General features: G+C 60.8%; 3 protein-coding genes across 3 annotated transcripts in view; all 3 read right to left on the bottom strand.

The window, feature by feature from the left end:
- ACA1_364570 (uncharacterized protein) overlaps nucleotides 1-3,500 on the bottom strand; it is a gene marked incomplete at both ends in the record, with an annotated part of 5,261 nt that extends 1,761 nt beyond the window's left edge. The window contains 8 exon segments of the mRNA XM_004335894.1: nucleotides 42-155; nucleotides 265-458; nucleotides 563-672; nucleotides 783-895; nucleotides 1,021-1,819; nucleotides 1,832-1,961; nucleotides 2,058-2,454; nucleotides 2,603-3,500. Of these exon segments, the coding sequence (XP_004335942.1) occupies nucleotides 42-155; nucleotides 265-458; nucleotides 563-672; nucleotides 783-895; nucleotides 1,021-1,819; nucleotides 1,832-1,961; nucleotides 2,058-2,454; nucleotides 2,603-3,500 (2,755 nt within the window).
- A 126-nt stretch (nucleotides 3,501-3,626) lies between these two features.
- ACA1_364560 (uncharacterized protein) lies at nucleotides 3,627-4,492 on the bottom strand (the record flags this gene model as incomplete). The annotated part of the gene is given in 2 exon segments (XM_004335893.1): nucleotides 3,627-3,883; nucleotides 3,901-4,492. The coding sequence occupies 2 exon segments, from the start codon at nucleotides 4,490-4,492 to the stop codon at nucleotides 3,627-3,629; spliced, it is 849 nt and encodes a 282-aa protein (XP_004335941.1).
- A 658-nt stretch (nucleotides 4,493-5,150) lies between these two features.
- Nucleotides 5,151-8,888, bottom strand: ACA1_364550 (SHQ1 protein; the record flags this gene model as incomplete). The annotated part of the gene is made up of 10 exons (XM_004335892.1): nucleotides 5,151-5,307; nucleotides 5,464-5,640; nucleotides 5,816-5,949; nucleotides 6,015-6,097; nucleotides 6,181-7,102; nucleotides 7,195-7,687; nucleotides 7,786-7,892; nucleotides 8,006-8,299; nucleotides 8,356-8,447; nucleotides 8,549-8,888. The coding sequence occupies 10 exons, from the start codon at nucleotides 8,886-8,888 to the stop codon at nucleotides 5,151-5,153; spliced, it is 2,799 nt and encodes a 932-aa protein (XP_004335940.1).
- Nucleotides 8,889-9,309: the final 421 nt, after the last annotated feature.

Genomic DNA, 9,309 nt, shown 5'->3' with positions numbered 1-9,309 from the left:
CGGCGGGCCGCCCATGGGCGGGCCGTAGGGCGGCGGCGGACCACCTCCGCCGGGCTGCTGCGCGGCCGCGTGCTGCGAGTGCTCGAGCTGCGACGACTTCATGTGGATGTTGAGTCCGTTGATGACGTTGATCAGCACTCGGCCGGCCGCATTACCTGCATATTTAGAATTGTTTGTTATTAAAAATGATAATATAATTGCCTAATGAGAAACGAAGAAACAAACAATAAATCAAGACAGTAAAGAAATAAAGAAATAAAGTACCTCTCCCGTGGCTCAGGACGGACACGGGCATCGCCTGGCGGATGCCGTCCGAGTTGGGTTCGATGAAGGTGTGGTAGGGCAGGTCGGGCGTCTGGTTGCCCTCACGCTGCATCTGGATGAGCCGCTCCAGCGAGATGGTGGGGTCGCACGAGATGAAGAACATTGAGTGGAAGTAGAGGATGCTGCTGTAGGCCCTGTTGTTATTTCGACAAAACGCGCGTAAGCGAAAGAAACGGAACAAAAAAAACGAGAACCGAAAAGGCCGATAATTGCGTGTGGGCTTTGTGTCAAGTGTTACCCTAGTCGCTTGCAGATCTTCATGGCCAGCTCCGCGTAGAACTGCTTCCACTTCGACGACGAGGGCACGGTTTCCATCGCAGCTTCGATGTAGGCCATGCCCAACAGCGCCTGCAAGAGAGAAGAGAAGGAAAGGTGAGCATGTTGCCCAGGGTCTTGAGTAACTGAGGCCTCGCAGCTCTATAGTGCTGGGAGAGAAAGAGGGAGAAGAGAGACGTCACCTGTCCGAGCGTGTAGTCGATGGACTGTCGTTGCTCCAGCGTGTGGACCAAGTGCTCGTGGGCCTTGTTGGCGAACTCTCGCGTCATCCGGAAATTGGCTCGCAAAAGCGAACCTGCACATTGGGGGGGAGAAGAGAGAAGAGAAAAAGAACGAAGAGAAAGAGAGAAAGAAAGAGCGAAGAGACGACGATGAGCAAATGGAAGCTAGCGCTGGAGAGAAGAGGGGTGCGGGACGTACCGAGAGCCATTACAACATATACAGAGAGGGAGAGGGGCGTGCGGATGGCGGCGCCCTCGGGCGTGGCGAGGATGTACTTGACGTTAGCCTCGAGCAGCGCGCTCGGGTTGATCGGCACCAGCTGGAAGAGGAAGTTTCTGTACATCCCCAGATTCTCCCAGACCTCCTTGAACTGCGACAGCGCCAGATCCGACCGCGGCACGCCCACGTTCGGAGGCATCACGCCTGGGCCGCCGGGTCCGCCAGGAACCCCGACCATCGCGCCGGGTCCCACGTTGTTGTCCTGCGGTCCCGGCTGGCCCTGGCCGCCGGGCTGCTGCTGGCCCTGGCCGGACACCAGCGCAGTCTGTGGCCCGCCGGGGTGCTGTGGTGCGCCGACCATGCCCATGCCGCCGGGGGGTCGCTTGGCCATCATGCCGGGGTGAGCCGGGTAGCCGCCCATACCGGGATGGCCGACGCCGCCGGGAGCCGATGCCTGTGGTGGCAGGCCGCCGATCGGGCCGCCTACTGTGGTGGCGGACGAGGGCACTCCGCCGCCGACGCCGGCCGATTGGGTGCCGCCCGGAGTGGTGACGTGGCTGAGCTGCTGTTGACCAACGGCGTCGGCGCCGACTTGGCCCGGTCCGGCGGGAGAGGGCATGCTGCTGGCGGCGAGCGGCGGTCCGCCAGGCGTGGTGACCATGGCTGGACCCGATTGGCCGCCGGGCGAGGGCGCGGGCGCGGGGCCGGTGGGTCCGCCCGCGACCGGGCCGCCGGGCGTGACCTGCTGGCCGAGGGCCTGGTTGAGCCGTCGCATATGCTGCGATCGCACCTGCATCTGGAACTGGGGCGAGAAGACCGGCGCCGCGCCACCTTCGCCGTTACGCGCCACCACCGGCTCGCCGCCGCCGCTGCGCCCGTAGTAGGCCGACGACGGATAGCCCGACGACGGGTGCGGGCCACTGCGATGTGTGGCGTGTGAGAAAGGGGTAAAAGGAAAGAAAAGAAAGAAAAGAAAAGAAAAACGCAGGCGTGAAGGGGAAGTGGTGGGCACGAACCCTTCGTACATGGGTCCGCCGGGCTGGGCAGCCTGACCTGGGTGGAACTGGCCGCCGTAGCCGGTGGGCTGAGGCGGCTGGGGCTGACCCGGACCGCCGGCGCCGAGCGACATGTGTGGGCTCGACATGGTTCGCGTGGGGTTGCGTTGCATGGCGAAGTAGGCGTTGGGCGGTTGGCCGCCGACGGCTACGTGCGTCATGCCCGCGTGCTGCGGCGGTGGCTGCATGTGCGGCGCGAACCCGGAAGGCTGTGGCGGTTGCGACTGCTGTTGGAGGTGCGGCGGCGCACCGTGCTGCTGGCCCTGCGGCGGCCCGTAGGCACCATAGGCGTGGTAGGGATTTCGCTGCATGCCCGGGTGGACCTGGCCCTGCGCGCCCACCATGCGCGGGTCCATGCCTGCCACGCGTGTGGTGTGTGTTCGCGCCACACAAAAACGTAACCAGTTGTTAGGCAACGTCCACACAGGTAACCACGAGGCAAAATTAAACCTCGCGCAGAAAAATACGAAAAAAAGAAATGCCGTGTAACGTTGGGCGCTGCGTACCTCCGCCACCCATCTTCATCTGGCCGGTCACGGCGTCGTAGGAGGTACTGCGAATGAGTCCGCCGCCTGCCGGTCCCGGTTGCTGCTGAGGCTGCGGCGGCAGTCCACCGATGGGGCCGCTCGCGGGGCCGCTCGACGGTATGCCGCCCACGGGCGCGCCGTTGCTGCCCGGTCCGGCGGTAGGCGGCGCCTGCTGGTGGTGGGCGGCACCCTTCCACTTGCCCATCTGCTGGCCGGGCAGCATCATGCCACCCCCGCCTGGGCCGCCGCCAGGACCCATCGACGTCGACTGCGCTGGGGGCGTGGGTTGCGCGGGCGCGGGCGGCGTCGGCCCAGAAGAAGGCGTGGAGATCGAGGGCGGCGAGGGTGCAGTTGCGGCAGAGCGGCCAGCGGCAGCGGCGGCGGCTTGATGTCGCTGCTGTTGTTGCATGTGGTGGAGCTGTTGCTGGTGCTGCTGAAACTGATGCTGGTGGAGCTGCTGCTGCTGCTGATGCTGCTGTTGCTGCAGCTGCTGCTGCTGCTGCTGGTGGTGCTGTTGAAGCTGCTGCAGGTCGCGCGGGTGCTGTTGCTGTTGTTGCTGCTGATGCTGCTGGAGCTGTTGTTGCTGGTGGAGCTGCTGTTGGTGGAGCTGTTGCTGCTGCTGCAGATGAAGCTGCTGCTGCTGTTGAAGCTGGCTCTGCTGCGCTCCACCGCCGGCTCCCTGCGCGGGCGGCTGTTGCTGCTGCCCCGCGGCGGGCTGGCCCATCGACGTCGAAGAGCCGAGCTGTGGCGCGTTGCCGGACGGGGGACCGCTGCTGGGCCCCGAACTGCCAGCACTGGCGCTCGCGTTGGTCGCTCCCGATGGCCCAGGCTGCTGCTTGGACCCCTGGGGTCCCGTGCCGTCGCTGCCCAGCGCCATGCCCATCGAGAAGTCCTGATCCTGCTGATCATCCTCAGATTTGGCCGGCCCATTGCGCTGAAATCGGGATCCTGCACGGCATACGTCAGGCGCCAATTCTCTTGCTGCCCCCCCCCAAGTTGAAACTTACCTCCCGCCCCTTGGCCTGCTGGTTGCTGTTGTGAAGATGACGGAGGTGAGCCTGTGGTCGTGGTAGAAGTGGAAGAAGGAGACGTCGATGTAGTCGTTGTGGAAGTAGTCGAAGGTGAAGTGGAAGATGTTGCAGTAGTAGAGGTTGTCGAAGTCTCGTTGGAGGCGGTTCCCCAGGCTGATGATGGCCCGCTGCTGGTCGAATTCGAAGGATCGAAGCCCTTGTTCCTCGATGCTGGTGGATACATCTCGCCCTGATTGTGGTAGGTACCGCTGGCCGTCTGTTGTTGGCCGTTCGATCTGCCGCTGCTCAGAGGGGCCGATGGAGGGTTCGACAGGGCATCGGCACCGACAGGAGGCATCTGCATGATCGGGGCGTCGAAGAGATAATCGTTGTTCATGAGTTCCTCTTCCATTTTCTGGAACGCGTCGTCGCCGTCGTACTCCAGATCCACCACGCCCGAGCTGCCGGTGTCCTGCTTCAAGAATTGCTTGAACAGCTGATCGTCGTCGAGCGAGGAACCGATGCCGAGGCCGCCATTCGAGCCCATCAGGTTGTTCCCCATGCCGCCATTCGAGCCCATGCCGTGGTGATGCGACATCGATGACGCCGTGGAGGGCAGAGGAGGGTGGTGCTGAGCCGGTGGCTGATGTTGCGCCTGCTGCTGGTACGCGTGGTGCTGCTGTTGCAGCGCGGGGTGCTGCTGCTGGCCGTGATGTGGTCCCTGCATGCCGCCGCCGAGATGAGGCGGCTGATGATGCTGGTGCCCCTGCAGGTGCTGGTGCTGTATGTAGCCGCTCGTGGGGCGTGGGGGTGGCGGTCCTCCCCCCAGCCCTCGTCCGTCGCCTTGCATGTAGTTCATTCTTTTGTGCGGCTGCTCTTCCTTTTTTTAATTCTCTATTTTATCTTCTATCTTCCTCTCGTCGTCTCCTCGATACGCCAGCGATCTCGTCTGCGCGACGATGCGAGGGACCGAGGATTGATTGGTTCTCGATTCGCTTCGTTTCGTTCGTCGTTCGATCTCTAACCGACCTAACCCTTCTCGTCTGTCTGCGGTGTCCAGATGTCAAGAGTCGTCGCGCGAGTGCGGCAGGGCAGCGAACCAAAACGCGCGGCCGGCTTACCACCACAACGAACACACACCTCGTCCAGTCCTTCAAGCTGCTGCTGCTGGTGTCGAGGCCCCTCCCATCCAACGCCAACTTCAAACAAAGGGAGAAGAAAGAGAAACAACAACTTTCTAGCCCAGACCACCCAACAACTCCACCACGGCTGCCCAGACACCACACGCCAACAGGGTACCCAGACGACCGTCGGTGGTCGGATATTCCTTCCTTTTCCCGACGCGCGCATTGGCTGGCCCAGCAAACCGGAAGAAAGGTCGTGTGTTGGCGCCGTGTTGCAAATGGTCGTGCACGATTTGTGCGCAGGACCGATCTAGCCGCACGTTCTTGGTTGCGAACCCGGATAAATCCAGTCACGCCGGTCAAAATGGCCCACGAAGAGGGAAGCGTGATCGTTCAGAGATGCTGAGGTGCTTCCTCGTCGGGCTCGACATCCATGACCATCTCGGGGGCCTCACGCTCGAGCTCGTCGAGCGGCCACTCGACGTCCTCCTTGTCGAAGAGCTCCACCGCCTCCTTGATCTTGCCACAGAGAGAGCGCAGACGATGGTTGCTATGACACACACCAGGCGCAAAAGAGGGTTGATGGGTGTAATCCGTTATGGAAAGTGACCACTTGTAACGTTTGACCATATGTAGACATCTCCCTGGAAACAACATAACAGCAGCCAAGCACGCAGCAAAACAGAACAGAGAGAGCGTGTCGTACCTGTAGGCCTGGAGCCAAACGCAATAGTCGTCGACAAACAGCTTGCAGTGGTAGAAGCGCGGGTCGGATCGGTCGAGGATGCGCTTCACCCCCAGCAGGGCGCGCAACACGCTTCGCTTGCCCATGGAGAAGATCGTCACCACATCCGCCATCACCGTCTGGGCCAGTCCCCAGTGCCTAGCCATCAACACAGCAACAGAGGCAACAACAGAACAGTGTGAGAATCAGTGCTGACGGATCATGATCGTTGATTAGATCGATCAAACGATCTATATCTGAGCTCGATCAAGAGCCGAGATCAGAGCAGGGCAGTGCCGGTTGATGGGAGGGGGAGGGACTGCGGGGCGTGTACCTGTAGAGCGGGTAGACGAGGGATCGTCGCACGCACGCCGTGAGCGTCTGACCGATGCCGCCGAAGGTCTCGAGCCAGCTCAGCGTCGGGCTGATGTTGGTGATCGTCCAGTCCGACTCGCACGTTGGCTCGTCCTGTGTGTGCGTGGTCAGCCAACAGTTACTTGTGTGTGTGTGTCGATGACGAACAGCCAGCGTACCATGGTGGTCCTCTGGTTGTAGGCATAGGCGAAGACGAGGTCAATGAGTCCCAACAAGGTGGCCTTCTCGTTCTCCAGAAGGTCTGTAGAGACCGAGCGCAAGGTGAGCGCTTGCTCAGGTTGTGCGTGTGTGTGTGTGTGTGTGTGTGATACGTGACACGCGTACACTCTTTTCGCGGCAGTCGGAGCATGGTCTCCTTCTCGTCCTGCGTCCACTCGATCACCTTCTCCTCGATCGCGCTTCGCATCTTCATCTCCTCCTTTACCTGCTCCTTGCTCTTGGCCGGGCGCGTCTTGCCCTTGCCCTCGCGCTTCGGCGCTCGCTTCGCGACCGCAGCCTGTACCAGCGATGGGGCAGCCGGCTTGGCCAGCGGCGTGGCCGCCGGGGCCGCTGGTGTCGTCGTTGTCGTCGGCGCCGGCGCCGCGCCAAAGACCAGGGCAGGCGGCACCTGGGTGGCGGCGCCGGGCGAGCTGAAGGTGAACGGCGACGTGGGCAGCGAGGCGGAGGAGGTGAGAGGCGCAGACGGCGATTGCGGGGAGAAGGGGAAGCCCTCGCCCCGCTGGTGGGGGCTCGGCACGTCGAACGACATCGACGCGAAAGGCGACAACGGCGTCGAACTCGTGGTGGCGCTTGTCGACGCAGCGGCTGCTGCGACGGAAGTGGCAGTGGCGGAGGAGGCAGCGGTGATGCCCGTGACCTCGGCCGGCAGCGAAGCGGAGGGCTGCTCCTGTTGGACGACGATGGGGGCCGCCTCTTTCTTGGCATCGATCTCCATGATCAGAGACGAGGGAGTAGTAGTAGTAGAAGAAGATGAAGAGGAGGAGGATGATGATGACGAAGATGAAGACGACGAGGAAAGAATGAAGCCCGACGGAAGGGAAGGACCAGCGCTGCCGGCTTTGGGCTGAATTTGGAGTTGGACAGGGGCCGAAGTGGACGACGACGACGAAGAAGAAGAAGACGATGAAGAAGAAGCTGGCTGGTCGCCGGTGATACGCTTGATGCTCACGGCCTTCATCTCCCGCGCCACGTCGATGATCTCGTCCTCCTTGTCCTCATCCCCCTCTTCGGCCGCTGATGTGGATGACTACGCAGAGGCACGCAGCACACAGCGCGCACGACACGCGGGCGTAAGTCGAAGCTCGGTGGATTGTTTGCGGTGCGGGCTGGCAGACGTACGATTTCCTGAATGAGCGGACGCAGAGTTGACGACGCGGCGGGCCTGTAGCCTCCGGGGCCTATCTCCTGCACGAGCGGCCGCGATCCGCCGCCACCAAAGGGGAACGGCTGCAGGTGGGACGCCGACGACGACGTCGCTTCGCTTTCGTTCTTCTTCGCAGCCGCCGCTGCCTTGCGCTCTTCGTCTTCCTTCTCCTTGTTGGTCTTGAGCATGATGATGCGCGGAGCCGCAGAGGACGGTCGAACTTCGAGCTTCTCGACCACCGCACTCTGCTTCTTCTCCTGCTCATCATCTTCTTTCTCATTCTCAGTCGACGCGTCGTCGTCATCGTTGTCTAGAGCGGCGGCAGCGGCGGGTTGCTGTTCGCCTGTCGCCGCGGCCCGCTGACCAAAGTGTTGCCGCTTGAGCTCCCGGTATCTCCGCTTCTCGTGGATCCAATGCGGTTCGAACTGGATGAGCTCCTTGATCGTCTCATCCATCACAAAATCGGCCCTAGGGCGCCACCCGTTTCAGCGCATGCCCGGGTGTGCGTGTGTCGTGTGTCGTGTGTCGTGTGTGTCGTGTATGTGTCACCGTCGATCGTAACATACATGTAGTGTTCGGGGTCAAACTTGTCGTCCTCGGTCAGTATCCGCAGCTCTCGCCGTTCGCTGGCGGGAGTGGTGTCGGGACAGGGCAGCTCCACGATCTCTGACGTCTGCAGACGAAAGTAAGCGTGAGTGGCGCGCAACACTGCAGTGGTCCCGGCCTGTTGGAGATCGCTGGCGCGGAGAGCAGCTGTGCGTTGAGCTTGTTGCAGTGTGAGCGCACCTCCTCCTGGATCTGCGAGAAGAGGCCGCTGTACTGGTTGTTGAATCCATAACGAACGCCCTTGAGCATCTCCTGTACGGTGGTGGTGATGGTGATGGTGATGGTGATGGTGATGGTGATGGTGATGGTGATGGTGATGGTGATGGTGATGGTGATGGTGATGGTGATGGTGATGGTGATGGTGATGGTGATGGTGATGGTGATGGTGATGGTGATGGTGATGGTGATGGTGATGGTGATGGTGATGGTGATGGTGATGGTGATGGTGATGGTGATGGTGATCAGGCCGTTGAGCTCAATCGCTCAGTTCAGCAGGCACCAGCAAAAAAGAGAGGGAGGCCACAGCGCACCAGCTCGGGAGCGGGTGTTTGCTCCACCTCCATGTCGATTTCCTCCTCTTCCTCCTCTTCCTCAAATTCCTCCTCTCCTGTTCCTTCCTCGCCTGGATCACAATGGGAATTACATCATAATTTTGAAATGCAGATTGGAGTGATTTAATCACGAAGAGATGGTGATGATGATGCTCGATGGCGGTCCACATACCGGAGGAGACGATTTGCACGGGGGCGGTGGAAAGTACGGGCTTCTTCTTGGCCAGCAATTGGGTGATCATGCCCAGGTTCTCGAAAAATTGGCCAGGGGTGGCCTTGGGCAGATGGACGGTGAGGATGCCATTCGAGATGTCGTAGGCAAGCTTCTCGTGGCCTCCCTCCTCATCCAGCGGATGGGGGAACGTCAAGCGGAGGAAGTAGGGCTTGGCGTAGAATTTGAATTCCGATCCGATGATGTAGTAGTCAAAGGTCGAAGCCTTCATGTAGGGCACACGAATCTCCAGCACCACGTACTTGTCATCTTGCGAGACATCAAAGAGTGGCGTGATCATCTCTCGATCAAGATGTAATTCGAAGCAATCAGAATTTGACGATTTTGTCTTTTTTTTGGATTATGAGATTAAAAACAAAAAAAGGGTCGACAAAAGAAGGAAAACTCATCAATTGATTTATTTATTGCGGGGCTATCGTCAAAAGATTGGTTTGATTGATGGAGGGACGAAACTGGCGGGGTGCATTTCCGCCGCTTGCACCTGGTCCACCCCCTTACGTGGGCCTCGCCCCTCATCCGGCGGTTGGTGGCGTTGGGCCACCCGGTGGCAACTACCCGCTATCTTCGCTGTTTGCAGCCGTCGCATCGGCCGACCCGCATGCGCATTTTAATTCCACCATCGCCAGCGATCAAGCCAAAGCCGCCGCCGCGGCCAAGGTCAAGCAAGCGTGCCTGCCCTGCAAGAAGGCCCACACCGCCTG

Source organism: Acanthamoeba castellanii (genome assembly GCF_000313135.1).
Source record: "Acanthamoeba castellanii str. Neff unplaced genomic scaffold scf7180000084641, whole genome shotgun sequence".
Lineage (NCBI taxonomy): Eukaryota > Discosea > Longamoebia > Acanthamoebidae > Acanthamoeba > Acanthamoeba castellanii.
Note: the sequence above shows the minus strand (reverse complement) of the source record. Positions and strands in the feature narration are given on the sequence as shown.